This window comes from Elephantulus edwardii, unplaced genomic scaffold (assembly GCF_000299155.1).
Source record: "Elephantulus edwardii isolate Elephantulus edwardi_28Jun2011 unplaced genomic scaffold, EleEdw1.0 scaffold00191, whole genome shotgun sequence".
Taxonomy (NCBI): domain Eukaryota; kingdom Metazoa; phylum Chordata; class Mammalia; order Macroscelidea; family Macroscelididae; genus Elephantulus; species Elephantulus edwardii.
Window position 1 is genome coordinate 4,623,181 of NW_006399941.1, and position 24,450 is coordinate 4,647,630.

Sequence of the window (24,450 nt, forward strand, 5' to 3'; positions counted from 1 at the left end):
ATTATGCTAAATGAACTAACTCAGTCTCATAAGGACAAATACCACATAAATAAATTAGAAGGATAACTGGTAAAATATATATGGAAGTCCAAGAAGGGAAGAAATGGGAGCAGAAAGGTAAGGGTGGACTGGAAGAAATCAGGGTTGCACAATTTGGTGAGTGGAGGGAGAAGGTAAAGGAAATAGGAAAGATCACATGGGGACATGAAAAGATGGAATAATGCTTGACATATTTCAATGGTGATTAATTTTATAAAATGTATGCAAATGATTGTATGAAACATCATGCCAGTGAAGGAAAGTGTGAAACACATTATATATGGGTTTTATATAAAAGAAATATAAAATAAAAAAATTTAAAAATTATTACCACATGTTTTCAGGTCCCCATTGGATCATTCCAAATTCTTTCACTCCCTGCCTCCATCAATGAAACTCTGCAAATCTATGTTTCCTTTTTCTCACCCCCTTTACCCCCTCCGCTTCCGTCTTTGGATATTTATGCACATGTTACTCGTTATACTTCCATCTTTATAGTAATGGTTTTATGCTGTATTATCCTTACAAACTGAGTTAGTTAACTCAGCATAATGCTCTCTAATCTTTCCCATGTTATATGTTACCTTTATAAATCATAGCTCCTGAGTGCTGCATAGTATTCCATTGTGTGAACATACCACAATCTCTCAAACCAGTAGTTTGTTGAGGGACATATGTGCTATTTCCCTATTCTTGTTATCATGAATAATTGAACATTGGTGTACAAATATTGTGTCAAACTATATTCCTAACAGTGGAACAGCTGGGTCATAAGGAATTTCTATGTTCAGCTTTTTGAGGAAATGCCTAACTGCCTTCCAGAGTGATTGTACCATTTCACAATCCCACAAACACTATATGAGAGTTCCTACCTCACCACATCCTTTTCAACATTTATTGCTTGTAGTCCTGTTAAACTTTGCCACTGCTAGTGGGGTGAAATGGTATCTAATAATATCTAATAAATATCTAATAAATGGTAACCTAATAAGCCATTTTAACGAGAGAGTCCAGAATATAGATACACTGACTGGCTGTGCCTTCTATACTTGGTTCTTTCTGAATTTTGTGTAAGTATATACATGACTTCTCCTGGATTCAAATTCTCACGTTAGTAAGTCAAATTGTACTAACAATTAAATGGCTCACGTCTCTAGAGCATAAATGATGCTAAACAGTAAGAGTGAGGGGCAGATATTGTTCATGATAACTGAGAATCATCAGAATATTCTGAAGATACACAGTGGTAATATGTAATTCTTACACACTTTCCCTAACATATATGATTGCTTTAATGTTTTATGATAAACATCACAATCAGCTTGGTTAGAATATTGTCTATTGCATTGACTCAAATTCTCTTAGATCAAGAAGTCTCTCCTGTATCACTCTCCACTCAAATAACAAAAAAAAATATGTGATGCTCTGATACTAATCAGTAGAGTTGCACGGCCAACTCAAAGGAACACAGTTCAAGTCTACCTTCTGCTTTCTGTGATAAAGATGGGCAATCTCCTGTCATGTGATTTACTGCCTCTGAAAATGCACCAGAGGTTCAGTTATGAGTTGGTTCTGACTAAATGGTCCATAACAATAATGGTCACTGAAGGAACCTTGGTGTCCTAGTATGTAACATATTGAGCTGCTAAAACAAAGGGCGAGCAGTTCAAATCCCAGCAGCTTCTTACAGAAAGAAAAATGGGCTGTCTCCTCTCTTTAAGATTTATAGCCATGGACACCCCCCCCCAAAAGAGTGCCATGATTTGGAACTGATCTGATAGCAGTGAGTTTCACAGAGTTTTAGTATTTAAAGGTCATTGACTTTTCATTTTCAAGAGACATGGTGCAATTTGTCCTCACTCAAAAGCAGCTTTGCCAAAGCTGCTGTTTCATCCTCTCACTTCATTTCTTTGGATACACATTCTTTGCCAAAATACGCATGCACTGCTACTGAGCAATCCTACATGTCAGTATAGAACTGTTTCATTAGAACAGTAAATTGACAAGGAAATACCAGGGATTCAGGGGTTTAGAAAAGACTGTGGCACCAGAGATACCATTACTGACATCATACAGATCCCGGATGAAAGCAGAGAATGCCAGGAGAATGTCTAACTGCGTTTTATCGACTATGCAGAGACAACTGACTGATCATAACAAACTGTGGCTCACATTGAGAAGAACCACCAAGCCCTTAGTTAGCAGCCAAGAGCAAATTTTCTGTGCCACCAGAGAGCTGTTGCACCTTCCATTGTTACTGTTAGATGAGTCAACTACAACTCACAGCCACCCAGTGACAAGGTATCTGAACCTTGCCCTACACTGTGTCAAGCCTCACAATCATCATCATGCTCAGTGCCACTGTGGTTGTCACTCTGTCAATCCATCTCATTGTACGTCTTCCTCTCTTTCACTGACCCAGGACTTTCCCAGCATGATGTCAAAAACCTTGCCAAAGTACTTGAGATAAAGTTTCACCACCCTTGTCTCTAAAGAGCAGCCTCATTGCACTTCCTCCAAGGCAAATTGGTTTGTTCTTTAGATGGTCCATGAAATATTCAATATTCTCATCCAACATCACAATCCAAAGGGATCATTTCTTGGTTAGTCATACTTAATTACTGTCCAACTTTCAGATACATAGGACACAACTAACAATACCATAACTTCGATCAGTTGTGCCTTAGTCTAATATTGAAATCTTTTAGATGTTCTACCTATTTGATATTTTATTGTTGTTGTTGTGTGTCATCAAATCACTTGTGACTCATAGTGACCCTATGCACAATAGACCTGAAACCTGCTCTATCCTGTGCCAACCTTATTGTTTCTGGCACATCCACCCTCATTACTCTGGTCACTGAATCAATCTATCTTATTGATGGTCTTCTTCTTTTTGGCTGTCCTTCCACTCTTCTAGGTACGCTGTCCCTCTTCAAGGACTAGTTCCCCTTTGTAACACGCCCAAAGTATGCCAAAGATAAAGCCTTAGTATCCTTGCCTCCAAGGAGCAGCCTGATTTCACCCTCTCCAGGACAAACCCATTTATTTTCCTGGCGGTCCATGGTATATTCAATACTCTTCTCCAACAGCACAGCTCAAAGGCATCAATTCTCTTTCTATCATGCTGTTGCTGATTGCCTTCAAGTCATGCACCACTCATAGTGACTCCATGAACAAAAGACCTGAGGCCTTTCTATGACTATCATTTCTCAAACTTTATAGAGTTTTCAGAGGCATGTGGTTAAGGAAGTGGATGCCACTCCTGCTTCCCAATTCGTCTTACAACTGGGAGCTCCACGAAACACTGTCCACCATGGGCAGCCATTATGGCATTTGAGACCCCCAATGGTAAAAGGTTTAGCCTCACAGCAAACCCAGATTACCTCAGCACAGCAAACTGACAGAAGAGTGCTGTACAATTTAGAAGAATGTTCCTTCAAAAATATAGTAGCAAAGGATTAAAAGATTATCCCTTGGACCCAACTTATTAAATATAAGGGCCTTCCAGAAGTTTTTATCATCGATGCCCTATTTTCCTTTTAACCCAACTCCTGCTGCTCTGTCCACATGAAATGCTAGTTTCTGGCTGAGCAGGCTCTCACTCAGTTCTTGAGGAGGGCTCTCCCCTCATTCTGCCTTCCTCAGTGTTACTTTCCTCTTGCTTCGAATGTCTCAATTTTGAATGCCTTCCCATTTCCTTCTATCAAAAGAAAGACTACATATGCTTAAAATTATCAAATGCCTCCTTTGAAACTGGCTTCAAAATTATTCTAAACCCATGATGACCTTCTTTTCAGAATTTCTGCCAAAATCAGTGCTACACAATCTATCAAGAAGCAATTTCATCATCAATTAGATATTGGGCTCCCGCGAGCCTAATTTTATCATTCCATCACCTTTCAGGTTTTTTAAACCTTTTACAACATTTCATAAGCTTCTCTTTTAACCCCCCAGAGCTCAACATAACGGGGAACATTTTCAGCCTGCAGCATTTACTGGCTAACTTCTCCAGTCATTGCTTCAATTTTCTCAAATATGAAAATCTCTAAGGTCAGGTCTTGAGGGTATATTTCTCTTTTTTGTTGAGCATTGCTGAACGTCCCAGATACCCAGTATATAATTGTTTTCTGATAATGGCTATGGCCTTAGATCTGATATAAACTTTTGAGCCCCTTACCTGGATTGAAAACAGGAAACCAGTGGTAGAATTCATTCTTGTAGGGAACCGTGTCAAATTCGCTGCACTGCATCTGCCGAAATGTGGGTGCCTCTGAGCGGCACGGGTGGACGTTGCATAGACGATAGCGTTTTCTTTCTCCGGTGCAGTACTTCCCGCCAAACTTTGGCCTATAAATGAAGTCAACAAGCTGTTCTTTCAGTTTCTTGGAGGGTCAGAATTTCCCTTGAAAATCCTCTAGCATTTCACTATGCTTATTCCTTGCCAAACCATAATCTTCTCTGCCTTCAAACTTACTTCCTAAATAAATTTTTCTGATTTTTCACACATTCTTCAGCCCCTGTTCGTGGCACACAACATTTCAGCTCCAGAAGTATAGCTGCCTATTTTGAAATAATGTGTGTAATATTTGTAATAATATACCTTTTCCAATCAGTATAACCAAGTTCATGCTGAAAGAGAGCTCTGGTGGATTAGTGGTAAGGAGCTGTACTGCCAATCTGCAGGCAGAGGTATAACCCCATCAACTGCTCTGTGGGAGAAAAATGGGCAGTCTTCTCTTGTGGGATTTACAGCCTCTGAGAACCTGCTGAAGGGTCAACTCTGAGTTAGTTCTGACTCAAGGGTCCATAATAACATATGCTGAAAAGAGAAGCATCAAATTTCTCCTTCTCAGGTTCCATTTCAGTGAGTTGAGTGTGTTATAATTTCAGAACCATCTCCCCTTTGCCTTTCCTTTGGCCTCATATTTGACTAGCTACTTGGTCAACCAGTTGGTCTTTACCTCCAGGTCTGGTGGCCTAGTGCTTAGAGAGTTGTACTGTCAACCCAAAGGCAGCTCATTCAAACTCACCAGCTACTGTGTGAGAGAAAGTTGAGCAGTGCCATCCTGCATGATGTACAGCCTCTGAAAATCTGCTTGTGTGTCAGCTGTGAGTCATTTCTGACTCAATGGCAGTGTGTTGTTTGTTGTCTTCCCCCTGTAACCAGCAAAGTAGTCCACACCTCATTTCCAGGCTTGTCTTGTCTCTACTCATAAGTTTTCCCCATTCAACTCACAGTGTACATTATTACCTAACTGTTGTTGTTGTTGTTGGGTGCCACTGAGTAGCCTGCAACTCATAATGACCCTATGTGCAACAGCCCTAAAGCCTGCTGTATCCTGTCCCAATCTCACTGTCTCTGACACACTTTACCCCTATTACCCAAGTCACTGAATCAATCCATTTCATAAGGGGTCTTCCCCTCCTGTGCTGTCCCTCCACCCTCCCAAGCATGATGTCCCTACCCAAGGATTGGTCCCTCCTTGCAACATGTCCAAAGTACGTCAGACAAAGCTTCAGAATCCTTGCCTCCAAGGAGCAGCCTGGTTTAACCCTCTCCAGAATGAACTTGTTTATTTTTGTAGTAGTCCATGGAATATTCAACACTCTTTTCCAACACCACAGCTCAAAGGCATCAATTCTTCTTCTATCCTCCCTAGTCATTGCCCAGCTCTCTTATGCATAGCAAGTGATTGCAAATATCATGGCCTGTATCAGGCACACCTTAGTCTCCAGAGTGACATCATTGCTCATCATTACTTTGGAGAGATCTCTAACAGCAGACTTTCCCCAACTCAATATGTCTTTTAATTTCCTGGCTGCTGGTGCCAAGAGTGTTGACTGTGGAGCCAAGTAAACTAAAATTGTGAACAATCTCAATCTCTTCACCATCCATCCTGAGGCTGCCAGTTGGCCCAGTGGTGAGAATTTTTGTTTTCTTGATATTGAGCCCCAATCCAGATTGAAGGCTGCAGTCCTTGACCTTTTGCAGCAAGCACTTCAAGTCCTCCTCAGTTTTAGTAAGCAGAGTTGTATCATAACACAGATTCTTGATGAATCTTCCTCCAATTCTGATGCCATACTTCTCATACAGCCCAGCCTCCCGGATAATCTGCTCTGCATATAGGTAGAAAAGGTATGGAGATAGGACACATCCCTGGAGTACACCCTTACCAATTTTGAACCATGGAGTGTTTCCTTGCTCTGTTCTAACTGCCTCCTGGTCCAAGTATAGGTTTCTCATAAGCATGATCAAACGTTCTGGGATTTCCTTTACTTGATTGGTTTTATTTTTCCCACACTGTCATTATTTTATGAAGCTCTCATGGCCTTGTGTATAGGGAGCTGGACTCTCAAACCAAAGGTAGCTGGTTAGAATTCATCAGCTACTATGTAGGTGAAAGATGCACTGTCTCCTCCCATGTGGTTTACAGCCTCTGAAAATCCTCTGAGGGGATCAACTATGAGTCAGTTGTGACTTGATGGCAATGAAGCCGAGATTGTTATTTTAAGGAGCCTTATTGATATATGTTACATCTTGGGCTGCTCACCAAAAGGTTACAGGATGGAAACGACCTGTTGCACTGTGAAGAAAGACAGGGAATCTCTTTCAGTAAATTTTCCAGCCTCAGACACTAATTAAATGTCACTAGGTGTTGGAATTGACTCAATGACAATGTTTGGTGGTTTGTTTTGAGTCCCCTCAATCCATTTTCACCATTATTTTATATTTCTGTTTAAATCTTCAATGGAATCTACCGGGTATAGCATGAAGCCCCATGCTCTCATGATCTTGTCTTGAGAACTTGACTTTCCACACCCTTCTTCATTGGTCTCATCAGCTATACAAATAAAATTGCTTACTATTTCTTCTCTGTGTGTCTGGCTAGCTTTCCTCTCTCTGTCTCTGAATGTCCACACTAAGTGCTAGTGCCTCCATCACAAAGGCTCCCTGGATTCTACCAGAAGTCATCTCTTCTGCTTCTTCAGTGGCACTTCATGGTCACCTGAAACATGCACTTTCTGAACTTCTCATTCCCAAAGAATGTTTGATAACATAACCCCAGTTCTAATTCCTTTATGACCCCTAAGCAGTGCTTCAAGTAGGTATTATTGTTAGCTACCAAGGGATGAGCTTTGACTTATATCTACCTCACAAATAATGGGACAAAACACTGCATTATCTCCTCAATCAATGACAGATCAACTATTGTGTTCCATGGAATTTACACTAGCTTATTTTTGGAAGTAGAATTCCAGGTATTTCTCCCTTGTCTACCTGAGCAGTGCGATGGGAATCTGTTCAACATTGAAGCAATACACAAGCCTCCAATGACAGATGGTGGTGGTTGTGCCTGAGGTGCTCTGGCTAGGAACTGAACTGAGGTGTCTCACACATAAAGTAAGCATCTGACTCTGAGCCAACGAAGCTCTCCTACTTCAATTACTCCTCTGATTGTTGTTCGACATCGACTTGGTCTGTGACTGGTGACTACATATAATCTTACTCACATTCCCTCATATTGTTGTTCTGTGCCGTGAAGTCAACTATGACTCATAGTAACCTTATAAACAATGGCCCCAGACCTTGCCCTACTATCCTGAGACAATCTTGCCATCTCTGACACACCAGACCCCCAGTGACATTAGTCATTATATTAATCCACTTCATCCATTGTCTTCCTCTCCTGTGCTGACCTTCTACCCTTCCAAGCATGATATTCTTTTCCAAGGTCTGGTTCCTCCTGGCAAAATGTCCCTAGTATGTGACATTGAGCTTCAAAATCCTTGATTCTAAAAACAACCTCATTTTACCCTGTTTGTTCTTTTGGTGGTCCATAGTATGTTCAATAGTATTCTCCAGAATCTTACCTCAAAAGCATCACTTCTTCTTCTATTATCCTCAGTCATTGTTCAGCTCTCAGATGCATGGGAAGCAACTGAGAAGACCATGGCCTGGTCAGGTGAACCTCAGTCTCTAGTCTGATATTATTGCTCTTTAGTACTCTGGAGAGGTCCCTGACAGTAGAGTTTCCCAAAACAACTTGTCTTTTGATTCCTGATTGCTCGTGCCAAGATTATGGAAGTGAGTAAAATGAAATTGTTAACAACCTCAATCTCTCTTCCATTTATTATGATACTGCATATTGGCCCAGTGGTGAGGATTTTTATTTTCTTGATGCTGTGATATAATCCATATTAAAGGCTATAGTCCTTAACTTTCCGTAGCAAATACTTCAAGTTCTCCTCAGTTTCAGCAAGCAAGGTTATGTCATCTGCATATCACAGATTGCTGAATCGTCTTCCTCAAATCCTGATGTCACATTTTTCTTTATAAAGTCTAACTTCCTGAATTATCTATTCTACACATAGATTGAAAAGGTTTGGAGAAAGGATGCATCCTTGATTCACTCTTTTCTTGAGTTTGAATCAAGTAGTGTTCCCTTGCTCTTTATATGTCAGCTTCCTGTTATAATTTTCACATAAGCACAATCAAGCGTTCTGGTATTCTTGTTCTTCTCAATGTTAGCCACAACTTGTTGTGATCCACATGGTCAAATGTCTTTACATAGTCAATATAACACATACAGACATCCTTCTGGTACTCTCTTCTTTCAACAAAGATCTATTTAATGATCATCTTGGCAATGTTATCTCTAGAGCAAAGGCCTTTTCTAAATCCTGCTTGTATTTCTGGTAGTTCTTTGTCAATGTACTCTAGTCATTTTTTTTTTTATAATCTTTAGCAAGATTTTCCTTGTTTGTGTTTAGTGATATTGCTCTACAATTTCCACATTCTGTTGAATCACCTCTTTTGGTGGGGGGAGGGGATAAGAATAAATATTGATTTCTTCCTGCCAGTTGGCCAGGTATCTGTCCTCCTCCAGATTTCTTGACACAACCTGGTGAGCATATGTAGGGGATCATCTGTTTGTGGAAATATCTCAGTTGGTATTCCATCAATTCCATTGGCCTTATTTTTTGCCAATTCCTTCAGAGCTGCTTGAACTTCCTTCTTTATTATCACTGATTCTTCATCATATGCCACTTCCTTAAATGGTTCCGTGTCAGCCAATTCTTTTTGGCACAGGGATTTTGTGTTCTCCTCCCATCTTCTTTTGACATTTTCTAGATCATTCAACATTTTATCCATGTTGTTCTTGTTATGTGCCATAAAGTGGTTTGCTATTCATAGCGACCTCATGCACAAGAGCTCTGAACCTTACTCTATCCTGAGCTAACCTTATTGTCTCTAACACATCTACCCCATTACCACAGTCACTGAGTCAATCATCTCATCGAGTATCTTCCTCTCTTGTGCTGTCCCTTCACCCTATCAGGAATGTCCTTGCAACATGTCCAAAATATGTTGGACAAAGATTTAGAATCATTACCTCCAAAAAGCAGCTTGATATTATCCTCTCTAGGACAAATCTGTATTTGTTCATGTTTGTCCATGTTATATGCAATACTCTTCTCCAACACCGCAGCTCAAAGGTATCAATTCTCTTTCTCTCATCCCTAGTCATTGCCCAGCTTTCTGATGCATGGCAAGTAATTGCAAAGACCATGGCCCAGATCAGGCACTTTAGTCTCCAGACTGACAATGCTTCTCTTCAGTATCCTGGAGAAGTCCCTGACAGCAGACTTTCCCAATGTAATTAGTCTTTTGGTTTTCTAGCTCTTGACACCAAGAGTGTTGATTGTGGAGTCAAGAAAACTGAAGCTGTTAACAATCTCAATATCTTCATTATCTATCATGATGCTACCAGTCAGCCCAATGGTGAAAAATCTGCTTTCTTGATGGTGAGCTTCAATCCATATTGAAAGCTGCAGTCCTTCACTTTCTCCATCAAGTACTTTAGGTCCTTCTCAGCTTCAGCAAGCAAGGTTATGGCAACTGCATAATGCAGTTTATTAATGAGTCTTCCTCCATTCCCGAAGCCACATTCTTCCTATAGAGCCAGCCACAGATGATCTCTTCCACATATATATTGAAAGAGTGTGGAGATAGGATGCATCCCTGTCATACACCCTTCCCTATTTTGAACCATGCATTGTTTCCTTGCTCTGTTCTGATGACTTCCTCCTCGTTCAACTATAGGTTTTGCATAAGGACAACCACATTTTCTGGTATTCGCATCTTCTCAGAGTCAGCTATAGTTTGTTGGGACCACACAGTCGAATATGTGTGCATAGCCAATGAAACACAAATACACATTGCAAATCAGGGCTTGAATTTGTTTAGCTTGTGAGTTCTTTTTTTAATTTTCTATATTGTGTTTTTATTTAAGTGAAAATTTATAAATCATATTAGTTTTTAATCCAATCATTCAAGCACATTTTATAACACTGCCATTATAATTTTATTTGATTATTCATATACAGCCTCTTATATATTATATTGTCTTTTCCTTCACTTATGTATTTATTAATTTTTACTCTCCTTTCTTTCCCATTTTTGGAAGTCATCCAAGAAGTATTCTCTTTGTGTGTAAACCTTTCCTTAGTTTTATATAATAGTTACCTTTTTGTGACAGACTCTTTGCACATAGCTGCCCTTTGAAATCTTTTGTTCAACTCTTTAAGTGTCTCATCTCTTCCCTTTGTTTTGGCATTTCAGCTCTCTAATGCAATTATGAGAGGTTCTTCTGACATTCATTTTGGTCATTTCTTCCTGCTCTGTCTTTAATGACCTTTTTGCTTTTGTCATGGATGGTATTCTTGATATCATCCCACAGATGACGTGGTTTTTGTTCACTAGTGTTTGATGTCTCAAATAGGTTTTGAAATGTCTTTTTCAATCCAAGTGGTGTAGACTTAAGGTCATATTTTGGTTATTATGGACTTGTTTCCATTTTCTTTAGCCTCAAGTTGAACTTGTACACAAATAGCTAATGGTCTGTCCCACAGTCAGTACCAGTGCCACAGTCAGCATCTTTTTCACAGCTGATATTGAGCTTCTCCAATCAATGTTTCTCTCTACAGAAGTAATCAGCATGATTCCTGTTTAGTCCATCAAGTGAGGTCCATGTGTATTGTCACCATTTATGTTTTTTATAAAAGTTATTTGCAATGTTGTTGAGTACCATTGAGTTGGAATTAACCCATAGATGAACCTCCAGAGGGTTTTCAGAGGCAGTTAATCGCATGGGAGGAGAGAAATCATTAATTATACAAAATTCTATCATTCTATCTCCAGCCTTTGTCACCAAGCCCATATTCTCCAACTACTGATCCTTCTTCCTTGTTCCCAATGTTTGTACCCCAGTCATCAATTATTATTAAAGTTGGTAGAAATCTATTTCCTCCTTTTCAACTCTAGTTGTTGGGGCATATATTTGAATGATAGTGGTATTTCAAGTCCTCTCTGTATGCATTGGATAGTATTCTAACACTTACTTCAGGATGGATCTAGAAATAGTCTTTTCGACTATGAATGCAACCCCATTTTTACTCACATTTTCATTCTCTCACAGTAAATCATAAGATTGTCTGATTCAAAGTGGCCTGTGCCAATTCATCTCAGCTCACCAATGCCTGTTGTTTATTTTGTTGTGTACCACTGAGTTGGAACGGACTCATAGCTTACCTTCCAACGGATTTTCAGATAAGTATATCCTATGGGAGTAGATTGACTATCCTCCAACAGAGCAGCTGGTGGATTCAAACCATGTGCCTTTGGGATTGCAGTGCAGCTTCTCACCACTAGGCCACCAGAGATCCCTATATCACATGTGTGGAACTTGTAAAATCCAAACCATTGGTGTTTTGTCGTTTACTACACAGTGATCACACTTATATTTTGGGGAAAATACACTTGGGAATTAATGTACCAGTAAATAATGAAACCAGGAATTTAATATATAGTTGAAAAACAAGAGGATTAAAATTTAATTTCACCTTTCTCATTCATATCTGCATGGAACTATAATATGTGAAAAAATAAATCCATTTCATTACAAAGCCAAAAGCCATTTATGAGATAAGGTACAGAATCCCTAACAGGCTACTATGAAGCATAATCTAAAACACTGAATATTATGAAATATCCTTATCTAAGTCACTGAGAATCATTATCTTTAAAATGTGCCCAACTATTTCACCAGTAACCTGTGGGGCCAATTGATTCTTTTAAAGAGAAAATTTTACATTTGCTATGATTAAAAGCAGGCTACAATCTTATCAGCAAAGCTGGGTGTAACTAAGTGGATGAGTGCTTCTTCTCACTGAGAGTGTGGAATTATCTAAAAGGATTTAATGTAATAATCTCCTAAAGGCTTTCATATAAATTATACTTTAAAAAGAAATCTGCTTATTTTCCCAGACAGACAGCCTGTCTGTGCAAGGTCTTGTAAGGATCCAGTGCACCACTCCCCGCCCAATGCGCACACCCCCCACCCCCATATCTTCGACATAGCAACTCTGTGAATCTTCTGATCCTCTCTATCTTTAGAGACCCATTTGATTCTTTTTCAGGAGTCTTATGGTCACTGTGATCCTGTGCTCTTAGATCTCCAAGGCACCTTTGGTAGGCTGCTGGGCCATCTACTTGGTCAGACTTACTCAGGGTTGTTGCAAAGCCTCTCTGCACTCTGGACTCCAGCCCCGCACGTCCTGGAGCAGTGAGACCAGGGGGACCAGCGGCCCCAGCCTCCTGGGATGCTCTCTGGCTTCTTCCCCACTGTGATGCACTTGCCAGCCATACACCACTGGGAGAGGAAGAGAGAAGAGATGCAAAGTCAGGACAGTTCCCAAAGCAAGTGGTGCAACGTTGTTGGTTTAGACTCAATTTCCCCTGCACACGGAAGCTTTCTGTGGCTACACAACATCGGCATTAGAACAAATGCTTGTTAAAGGAGTTTCTTCCAAAATCCTGCTCATTTCAGGAACAGAAGAAAAATCTTACAGTGCCTAGTCACAACTGGAGGGGCCATGGTGGTTTAATGGTTAGGGAATCAGCTGCTAACCCAAAGACATGGTGACTTACTTTCAAAAGGATTACAGCCGAAAGAAAACTCTCTGGGGCAGTTCTACTTTGTCAGAGGGGTTGTTCTGTCAAAAGTAAAAATTCAATTCCACAATACTTAATAATAACAACAGTTACAATTTATAAAAGACAATGTTAAAGCAAAGTGTGGCCAACAGATTCCACACCAGAATGTAAATCAATGCACTGCTTCCTTCTTGACAGAGTCTTGCTATAAAAAATCATGTCAGTTTAAAACTTAGAGGAAGTAGGCCGTCCCACCATATCTCCTTTCAAGGAGGAAGATCCAGCCTTTTGAGAATGTAACTTTTCAACTAATTTATCATTACTATTTTACCCTCAAAAAACCACAACAAACAAACAAAAAACCTAGAGGAAGTAAATAATATCCAGTAATAGGATAGCTGCATGTGTGCCCTCTTACCTGAAACCTGCCTCTCTCCCTTAAACCATCCAGTTCCCTAAAATAAAATCATGACTCGAAAGTAAAAAAAGAAAAATCATATCAGTTTAGCATAATTATTTAATAGCATAATTTCTTTACTTTCTGATGCCGCTCTGTATGCCATTGCAGGTATAAGACATAAGGTGAACACTTCTTTAAAGAATCCCACTTCTTCAGGGCACAACAGCACAGGTATTGAAGAGGTGCTAGTGGTTCGGGTGGCCTAGTCCCTAAAGAAATGTGCTGCTAACCTAAAAACCACAGATCTCCGGTAGTTTGAATCCAGCAGCCATTCTGAAGAAGAGGCATAAGCAATCTTCCCATACAATTGACAGCTTCAGAAACCAATGGAGGGTCTGCTGTGAGTTAGCGCCAATTTGTGGACTCAGAGAGCCAAACACTGGGCTGTTCCTTGAAAGGATGGTGATGAGAAAGCATCAGCCACTTCACAGAAGGAACAGGCAGGAATCGGGGCCTGTAAAGATTTACAGCTTTGATAGCCCTACAGGGCAGTTCTACTCTGTCATCCAGGGCCTCTGTGAGTTGGAATCAACTTAATGACAGTGGATTTGGTTTGGATGAATCTATGTCTGCAGCAAAGATCTCATTCTTTTGCAGTCAGATTTTACTTCACTGAGCAAAAACCCCACATTACTGTTAAGAAGTTCTTTCTTGTATGAAGGGGGACAAAAAAACCCCTCATCTACTTTTCTGTGATGAAACCCATTGTGTTCGCTCTGGCCATTCAAGTGACTTAGAATAAAATCCACTTTAGCCATCCTCAAGGCACTGTTTCGAAAATTACCAGTTTAGGAATTCTAACATACAAAACAAAAGGAATCACAATTTAGTTCAAGGATTTGGGAATGTTTTATCTCTTGAGCTTTTTACCCCCAATTATTTTTGCTCACTGAATATATATTTTGACATGACTATAGCATTTATGTGATGGGTAATGACATACTGAAGTTGTATAAAGATATCCACTAAACCAGGAATTGGTACAGGCAGCACACTGGCCTGGTCTAGAACAATCAAATAACTGTATTTGCAGGTGTCTGACTGCCTGCTTAATAAAACGGACAGAAAGACATTTGTTTAGAGTCAAAAAGACCTCGGGGAGGGCTTTTGTATTTAAAAGTTGGTTGTTATTATATTTTGGAGGAACATTCTTCTAAATTGTACAGCACTCTTCTGTTAATATGCTGTACTGAGATAACCTGGGGTTGCCGTGTTGCTGAACTTTGTGCCATTGGGGTGTCAAATGCCATCCATAATGGTTACCCATGATGGACAGTGTTTCATGGAGCACCCTGTTTAAGACAGGTTTGGAAGCAGGAGAGACATCCACTTCCTAAACAGCATGCCTCTGGAAACTCTAATAACTTTGATAAATGTTGATAGTTGTAGAGGGGCTTCAGGCCTTTTGATCATAGGGTCGCTATGTGTCGTGCTCAACTTGACAGCAATGAGGAATAACCAACAACAATAACCAGGTCAGATGATGAGATGAAAAGATCAATATCAGGCATCTTTGAAAGGACAAGCCATGAATTTATCCTTTGTAATCTTCAATACAGAAGAAGAAAAGTGAAAATGAAGGTTTTAGATAACAAGCCCAGGCAGCGTTAATACCATAAATCTCATAGCACTTCCATAGAGAAAGATGGGACAGATATTTAATAAGTGAAGTGTGGAACTGGACCTCAATTCTCTTTCACGAACAACTTCTTGCCAGTGAAGGTTCCGAAAGGGTAGTGGAAACGGAATCCATTCCCCTAGCGAGCCTGGCCCTGCTCTCCCCACTCACCGCTTCTCACCTGTCGGGCCACTCTCCAGGGCATTCTCCGAGCTCTTAGCCACATCACTATTTTCTTTCACCACCCTCCTATTTTTTTCCCCACAGACTGATGTATTACCTTCTTCTCGCCACACCTTGTCCCATCGGCAGCAGCGTCCAACTTTGAGCGACAAAAGCCTTTTACCGAGCACCACAGGGTCTGGCAGACATTCTGGGAAATGAAAGTGAGACTTCACTTTTTTCCTGTTCACAAGAACTTCTCAGTACACAATTTCATTAAGTATAGCCTCTTTGCCTCTCTTACACACACATATGCTGTCATTACTGTCATAAGAAAAATGAAAGAGAATCACTAGATAACCAACCCTAAGATGAAAGTTGATTTGTACTTTGTTATTCTCTGTAGTGATCTACAGGCCACAGAAGGCAATGGGGAAATACAACCCATCTCCTAACAGTTGAGGCTGTACTGATTACCTCTGTGGCAAAATGTTTAGAGAACATTATCAATGGGCAAGAAAAGTTGGTGATACTAAACATCAAAGGTAAATCCAAATCAAGGCTAGAAGACAATCTGGCTGTAAAGAGTTGGAATGATTTTAATTTGAACCCAGTCACTGAAAGAAGAGAAACTCTTTTTCCCAGAAAACCTCAGTGTGTTTACTTATTATTTAGTCAGTTTAGGTTCCAACAAATGAACTGTATATTTCCTCACTTCTACCCTGTGAGAATAAGGAGGGTGGCATGCTTCTTATATGTCATCTAAAGTGACTCAAGGGCTTCCATCTGCCACTTGGTCTCATATCCTCCTTAATGGATGTTTGATGTTTGCCAACTTTTGACATCTGTGACTGAAGTTCAATCAACAAAGGAAGGTTCTGAAAGTTTTATTCCATCTCACATACTTTGGGCATGTTATTAGGAGGGGTCAATCCCTGATAAACTATACCCTATTTGGGGAAGTAAGAGATCGGCTAGCAAGAGTAAGATTCTCAACAAGATGGACTGACGGTGTTGTGAGAATGGACCAGGTCCAGCTAAGTGTTTTGTTCTGTTGAATATAGAGGTGGGATGAGGTGGGATTGACTGGAGAGCCCTTAACAACTGCTGTTGCCATCGGCTTACTGTGTGCTGTATCCACAATGCCACCCGCTTACCCTGGTCTGTATTCAATGAGTTTTCTCATAATGAGATTTCACACCTATCAACAATTACAGACAATTCTCCATCTTTATCTCTCTAAATTTAGTCTCTGCCTATATTTTACTAGATTATTCTCCTGTCACAGAACTCATAATTGCTGTTAATTTTACTCGAATGTTTTGAAGCTTTCTTGTATGAGAAAAATGGAAGAACAAGATTTTCACCAGAGTAGTCCATTCCTTCACCCCTTACCCTGGGTCTGAGACTGAAACAAACAATATTGGGATGGGAGTAATTTCCTCAGCTTTGAGCTCCATCTGATTGTTCTTCAGCTGGCCAAGCCTGCTGTTTAACCCATCTGCAGTTTTTAGGGGCTTTAGGTGGTATAGTCTGTAGGAACTTGTGCTGCTAACTCAAAGGCCACACCTTTCTGGCAGTTCAAGTCCCCCAGTGGCTCTACAGAAGGAAGACGGGCAGTCTTCAGGGGTGAGATTGGAAAACCAGTGGAAGGTCAATTGAGTCAGGTCCAAGTTGATGGCAATAAGAACAAGAAACAGAGTTTTAAAGTCAATTAATATGTTTTTAATTTCTAAAACGTCTTTTGTGATTTTTAATATCTACCATATATATATTATACATGGATTATTTTCCTTTTTCTTATGTACAGTTCTTCTCTTGTGCACTTATTTTACTACTCTAAAAACTCAACTGATGAATATTGTACAATCAATCAGTCAATCCGTCACGGCTGTTGAGTCTGAACTGATCCCTAACTGACCCTCTGTTGAGTTTCTGAGGCTATAAATCACACAGAGCTGTAACTTGGAGCTTTAAATCAAGAGACTGCTCTAAGATAAACAATTTTCAAGTGAGAAATGTATCCCTGCCTCTACCCTTTGAGCCTAGACTGAGACAGAAGATCTCCCTGCTGTCTTCCTTTGCTGTTAGTGAATGTTTTGCATTGCTAACTCGACAACTGCAAGCACCACCTTGGTGCTTCAAACTCACTAGTGACTCCATATGAGAAAGATGGACAATATCCTCCCACACAATGCATAACCTCCGAAAGTCCACTGGAGGGTCAGCTGTGAGTGGATTCTGACTTGACAGCTATGAGTTGAGCAAGCTTTCCACTTAGGCTTTGTCTTCAATGGTCCCAAATTCATGTGTGTGATCTCAGCTTGAATTCTCTGCCCTGCTCAAGGTGGCGGTGTCATCACCTGACCATACCTGGGTGTTAAATTCCACACCCTCCAGTTACCTTCAACCTCAGTGTCTGTCTACTCATGCTTACCACTCTTATTTTAGTGGTTTTTTTCCTCCAAAGATTTCCTTTCACTTTCTTGTAAGTTCCCTATGAATTTAAGAAAGATATGCTGGGCAAAGAGTACACAGGAACTTTCAGTAAAAATGTCAACTTTGTTGAGTCATAAACTATTTTTAAATTTAGAAGATGATGTTATATTTCCTGATCTTGTCAGTTTTTGAAATTTGAACATTTTTAGGTTATCTTAGCTACTCTGGTGGCTTTAGTGGTAAGGAGTCATGCTGAAAACCCAAAGGAACATGGTTCAAATCCACCAGCTGCTGTCTGGGAAAAAGATGGTTAATCTCGTCCCATGTGATTTACTGCCTATGAAAAATCAATGGAGGGTCAGCTGTAAGTCAGTTCCAACTTGATGGTACAACAGCATGCATCAGGCAGTGAGTTCCAGTGGTCTAGTCCATTGAGAGTCGAACTGCTTACTTAAAGGCAGTGCCTTTTAGGTGATTAGAACTCAAATGGAAAAGAATGGGCAATTTCTTCCTGTGGGATTTATAGCCTTTGGAAACCAGCTGGAGGGTCAGCTATGAGTCAGTTTTTAATATCAATGCAATGAGATTTTAAGCTAGATCAGGTCCTTGCTAATTATTAGGGATAAATGTTTCCAAAGGTAACTTCCAATACAAAATAAATAAACAGACAAACCAATCAATCAATCAATCAATCAATCAATCAATCAGGAACTCTAGGAACCTAGTGGTAAAAATCTGCACTACAATCCCAACAGCACCAGGTTCAAATTCACCAGCTGCTCTGTAAGAGAAGGATGGGAAATCTCCCTTGCAATCAACTGCCTCTGAAAACCCACTGGAGGGTCATTTATAGGTTCATTCCAACAAAAACACGCCAAAAATTGAATTTTAATATAATCTGAGGAAACTAGTTTTGCTGGATTTAAGAAAATAGATTTGAGTTGAGGATAGGCCAACTTTATAAAAGGAAAATAATCAGGAGGCTTGAAGTCATGGGGAGGCAGAATGTTGTTTGATATTTAGATGGCATGTGTGTATAGTTTGGTAAATGGCTTGAAATGAGGGCTGAGGTGTTTTAATACTAACTTCATTTCCCCTGTTAAACATTGCTTTTGCTGCTCAAGCCTAGCTCACTTCATCTTCAGAGTTCTCTCTACATTTTTCTTTTTGTATGTGCCTCACAGTGTTATATTTTTTTTAATGACTACCTCCACCATAACAGCACAAGCTGCTTAAGGGCAAATATTTGTCTTATTAATTTTTGAATGTTCATCCTTTTCATCTAATTCCATTTACAGCATAGAATTCAAGACTTGCCTTAATAATGTCTTTGCATTAACACTAATACTTTTGTACCAACAGGGATGAGTTAAGTGAATAAGTAGGGCTGAGACTTTATTCTGTGATTAGGACACAGAGCAAAAGAGAACTATGATTAGATTGTATTATTTAAAATAACTTAGACAAGAATTTGTATTAAAAGAAAACCAATTTAATCACAGTAGCAAGGAGAGTGATGAGAAAGTGAATGAAGGCAGTAACAGTAGCAATGAATAAAATGAGTCAGAATAAAAAAGTGTTGAGTATGTATGATATCAGGATTTGGCTTATCATTGGAATGTTGATAATAAAGGGAGAAAATGAATTGCGAAAGAATCTTACTTTTATCTTGGGTTACAGTGAATTTACAACCAGATGGCAAATTCAGAAGAGAGCCACTTTAATGATTAAGTTGGGCTCTGTGGAGTGTGCAGGTGTAAATCACTGTCAGTCTTGAAAAATCATTGTGGAACTTTGATGAACTGCTGACTTCTTAGAAATATCAAAGAAGCTGAGTCAAGAAATGTAAATGATCTCAACTAAAGTGCATTAGAGATACCTCACCACGAACAGAAACTTTCCTGTATCTTGATTTCTAAATACTTTCCTTCTTTCAGCATGCAGGAGTAAAGAACAGTCCCACCAGAGGCACCAAGATGTCACACACTTACTTCTACTTCCTGGCAGAAGGTAGCATTGGGACCATATTGTAGTTGGCATTGGTGGTGAACATCATAGATCACTCCTGGGGCAATGACCTTGGACTTCAAGCCTTTCTTTTTGGGGATGTCATCAAGGCAGAAACCCCAACCTCGACTGGAAACAAATTAATAGAAAACAGATGAAAGAAAGGACTGTTCAAAAGGAATATATGATTAGGCATTATGTATATGACAACAGTCCAGAGTAAGAGGTACATTGCAAAGAGGACTGTAGAGTGGGGGAGGGAGGTAATTGTACAACAATGAATTAATATTTAAAAAAAAAACAACACCAAAACACAAAAGTGTCTACTGAGGAAGGGAGAAGAAATTGAGAGTGGGTAAAAATGTGCAAATATTAATGAATGAAAATACACCTTTTCTGTAAACATTCGTTAAAATCACAATTAAAGTAAAAAAACTATTTTTTAAAAAGAAAAAAAGAGCAGTTGCTTAAAATTCCCTTTAGTCTTTTATTCAACACAAATCCTTCCAATTTACAACCATTTGTCTTCAAGATAATTTCAAGAAGGTAGACATGCTTCTTGGCCTAAGGAAGAGGCTACCTAGAAGGAAAGGCAAATCCTATCTCATGCCATTAATTCAGCTGTGATTGAAGAAATACAAATGGTAGAACAACACCATCACTTTATCTTCAACGGGATACTGGTGATTAATTCTCACCTGTCTGATTGCTCCTATCAGTCTCCCCTGCACGGGAGGAAGAGGTGCAAGAAGCCAATGACTGAATTCACATTCTGATCATAAAGATCCACTGTGGACTAGGAGCAAGCAGAGAGAATAAAGGATGTCTGGTTGGCCATGGAGGGAGAACAGAAATCACCTAGACCTCAAAAACCCAGAAAGCAGAATAGAACTTCACTCTATCTGATGTCACTCTCACAGTGTGGCTTTTGGAAGAACCAAGCCTTCTCCAGGCAGCAGGCCTTCCATGAACAACCAATAATGACTATTGGTTTAAAGAGACCCAACTCTCAGGCATCATGAGGTGAGCTGTCACTTACTCTAAAAAGCGGGTGATGTACTCCTTGCTGCACTTGGACCAGGTCAGCGGGGTGGGATCATACTGGAGCTGGCGGGACATGATGTACGGGTGTCTGCCCACGGGCTCACAGTCATTCTCCTTCCCATCGTGCTGGATGCCAAAGCTGGCAGGAAGGCGCAGAGCACAAAAATAGCAGACAGACATTAAACAGGGAGAAAAATTATAGTTTCTGCAAGATTATAGTAACCTACAGAGAACCCTTTTGTAAAGAAGGTGGCTGTTGACAAAGTGAGATGTTGACTGTAGAGGATAGCTTGGTTTTGGGGGAAAAAAAAATAAAAGCCCACAAGAGACATTTAAGGGATGCCATTGCTGAAATGTGCATCCAAGGATGACTTTGGCAAATTACAAAACGCTACGCTTGGCAGAAGCTTAGAGATCTCAGTCCCGGTTTCTACCCACTCTGGAGGCAGCTTCCCTCTCAATCATTTTTCTTCCACCACTCTCATCACAATTTAAGAAACAGCATACATGAAGAAAACTATAGGACACTATGGCAAAGCCCACAAGCTTTGAAGGGATGGATATCTTTGTAGTTTTGCTTTGAGTGTCCTCTGAGCTCAGAAACATAAGGGAGACCTTATAACCCAGGAGTTAAGAGTTGTGCTCTTAAAGATAATGATGTATATTTGAATTGCAGCTCTGTCATTTAGTGATGTAAGTTCCAGACCTTCAGTTTTATTTTCCTCTTTTTGAATAAAATAACAAATCCAATCCAGTGCCATTGAGTTGATTCTAAATCTTGAGAGATTTTCTAAGGCTGAGGTCTTATAGGTCTTGAGTGAGACTTTATTGGATAGAGTTTGAGAAACATTTAGCAAGTTATCTGACATGTAATGCTACCATAAACAACTACCATAGCTGATTCTGATTGGTGTTGTGTAACATTAAGTCAGAACCAACTCATAGCTGACCCTCTAGTGGGTTTTCAGAGGCAGTAAACTGTCCATCTTTCTCCCACGGAGCAGCAGGTGGATCGATGCACTTTTGTCATCGCAGTGCAACTCTTTACCCCTAGGCCACCAAGGATCCTGATTTATAGAAAGTTAACCTGTGTCAGAGCAGAACTGGGCTTCAAAGCTGACTTTGGGGAAGCAAATCATCAGGTTGTTTGTTTGTTTGTTTCTGAGGCACCTTTGGGTAGACTTGAATCTCCAACTCTTCAGTTATCAGCTGTGCATGGCAATCATTTGCACTATCAAGGGATTTTGGAACACTTAATACAAACTCTCTAAATGACCGTCTAAAAAGGTATTGTTAACATATCATTGTCTACTTATTTTCTTTTTTCACTCAGGGAGTTTAGGTTAAAATCTGTGTAAGTCAAAATAAAAAACTGGCCTTAGAGGCAGGTCTTTGTGCACTAATCCAGCATTTCTTTGTGTGTCTCTTTTCTCCTGGATCCCCCATTGTCAGGTTTGACCGAGGAACAGCACTGAAGAACTTTAAAGAATTTAGCCACCACGAGGAGTTGACCCTTCACTGTCTATAAAGCAAGTCAGTAAGTCACCCTATGTTGTCTTCTGAAATTCCCACATGAACTCTGCCAACACAATTATGCTTGTTGGGCACTTGGAACCTAGAAAGATTGACTCAAGTCTTCAAATATGAGTAGAGGCAAGACTGAACTGCTATTCACCATAGCAGAAACTGAGGATATCTTAGAGTGAAGTCTACATCTCAGCTTACCATACTCTCTTGAACAACATTAGTAACACCAGCTAAGAACAAAGAGCTTTGGTGACATACTGCCTAGTCTTTAGGGAACTTAGAGATTTTCTTTCATCTTCATACATGTAGCTTTATTGACTGTGCTCACATTCCACAAAAGGGTCAAAGAATGAATCTATAAAATTCTCAGTACCCACTCACAAGGAACATAATTCATGAAAGTATGTCTGTCTATTTTTCATTGACTGTGCAAAGGCATTTGACTGTGTGGATCAAAACAAATTGTGACTAACCTTGAGAAGAATGAGAATCATAGAACACTTGATTGTGCTTATGCGAAACCTATACTTTGGCCAGAAAACAGTCCTCAGAACAGAGCAGGGAAACACTGCATGGTTCAAAATCAAGAAAGGAGTGTGTCGGAGATGCATCCTGTCCCCATACTTTTTCAATCTGTAAGCAGAACAGATCACTTGGGAAGCAGGGCTTTATGAGGAGGAGTGTGGCATCAAGATTGGAGGAAGACACAACTTTTGCTTGATGAAACTGAAGAAGATCGGAAGAGTTTGATGGAGAAGGTCAAGGACTGTAGTTTTCAGTATAGACTGAAGCTTAACATCAAGAAGACAAAGATTCTCCCCACTTGGGCAATTGGCAGCACCATGATGGATGGAGAAGAGATTGAGGTTGTTAGCAATTACAGCTTGTTTGGTTCCACAATCAACACAACACCAGCAGTCAGGAAATCAAATGATGGATTGCATTGGGAAAATCTACTGTCAGGGACATCTCCAGAGTACTGAAAAGCAACAATGTCAGTCCAGAGACTAAGGTGTGCCTGATGCAGGCCATGGCCTTCTCAATTATTTGTTATGCTTCAAAGAGCTGGATAATGTCTAAGAATGACAGAAGAAGGACTCATTCCTTCGAGTTGTGGTGCTGGAGAAGAGTCTTGAACATACCATGGACTGCCAAGAAAACAAATAGGTCTGTCTTGGAGAGGGTGAAACCAAGTCTCTCCTTGGAGACTGGGATTTTGAAGCTTTGCCTCACATACTTTGGGCATATGGCCAGGAGAGACTGGTCCTTGGAGATGGACATCATGCTTGGAAGAGTTTTACACTGTTCACTATAGATTAGTAAACAGGTAAGTACATCTATGCTTATCTTGCTTATTGGATATCTGACACTGGGCATTGGATATCTGACACTACTACACCAAGGCATAGACATTGTGTAAACTTTAAAGATTAAACCAGCAATGGAATTCCAAAATCTCTGTAGATGTTCATTGAAATGAAAAATAAACAACCTAAATTTAAAAAAAATCAGCTCTTCAAAAGCACACTGTATTTCATTCAAAATTTTTAAAGAATTAAAGCAGTTTCTTCACCTGCTTTTTCACATCTGTGAACTCCCATTTGATAAGAGAAAGGCAGTGTCACTAAACAAGGATCCTACTGCTCTCTGTCCTCATTCTCCAAATGGCTAGAACACACCTAACACAGACCCAGCATGTCATTGAGTGAGGAACAAAGAAAGTCTATAGACAGAAGGCTGGAAGGATGTTGTAGAAAGCTACTTTCCAGCAGAGAGAATCGAAGCTGAGCATTAGTTTGAAGTAACCAGCCCTTTATGGTCTGAGTTGTGGGATTAGCTTGCTTCATCCCTGTGTTAACTTCTTTAATGCGTGTTTGCAAAATCAGATCTTTGTAATAACAAGTTAAGTGACTTTCTGGGTTTCCATGCACTGGAGTAACTAGGGCATCATAGCCACTTCTTCGCTTTATTATTGTTGTTGTTGTTATGTGCCGTTGAGTTGTTTGTGACTCATAGTGACCCTATGTACAACAGCCCTAAACCCTGCTCTATTCTGTGCCAATCATACTGACTCTGACACACCCATCCCGATTACCCCAGTCACTGAATCAATCCACCTCATAGAGGGTCTTCCCCTCCTGCGCGGTCCCTCCA

General features: G+C 40.0%; 1 protein-coding gene across 1 annotated transcript in view; it reads right to left on the bottom strand.

The window, feature by feature from the left end:
* ADAMTS12 (ADAM metallopeptidase with thrombospondin type 1 motif, 12) overlaps nucleotides 1-24,450 on the bottom strand; it is a 680,205-nt gene that overhangs the window by 213,064 nt on the left and 442,691 nt on the right. Inside the window, exons 8-12 of the mRNA XM_006896807.1 lie at nucleotides 20,765-20,908; nucleotides 19,710-19,854; nucleotides 15,398-15,490; nucleotides 12,610-12,755; nucleotides 4,220-4,389 (exon numbers count right to left, since the gene is read on the bottom strand). Of these exons, the coding sequence (XP_006896869.1) occupies nucleotides 4,220-4,389; nucleotides 12,610-12,755; nucleotides 15,398-15,490; nucleotides 19,710-19,854; nucleotides 20,765-20,908 (698 nt within the window). The remainder of the gene's footprint in view (nucleotides 1-4,219; nucleotides 4,390-12,609; nucleotides 12,756-15,397; nucleotides 15,491-19,709; nucleotides 19,855-20,764; nucleotides 20,909-24,450) is intronic.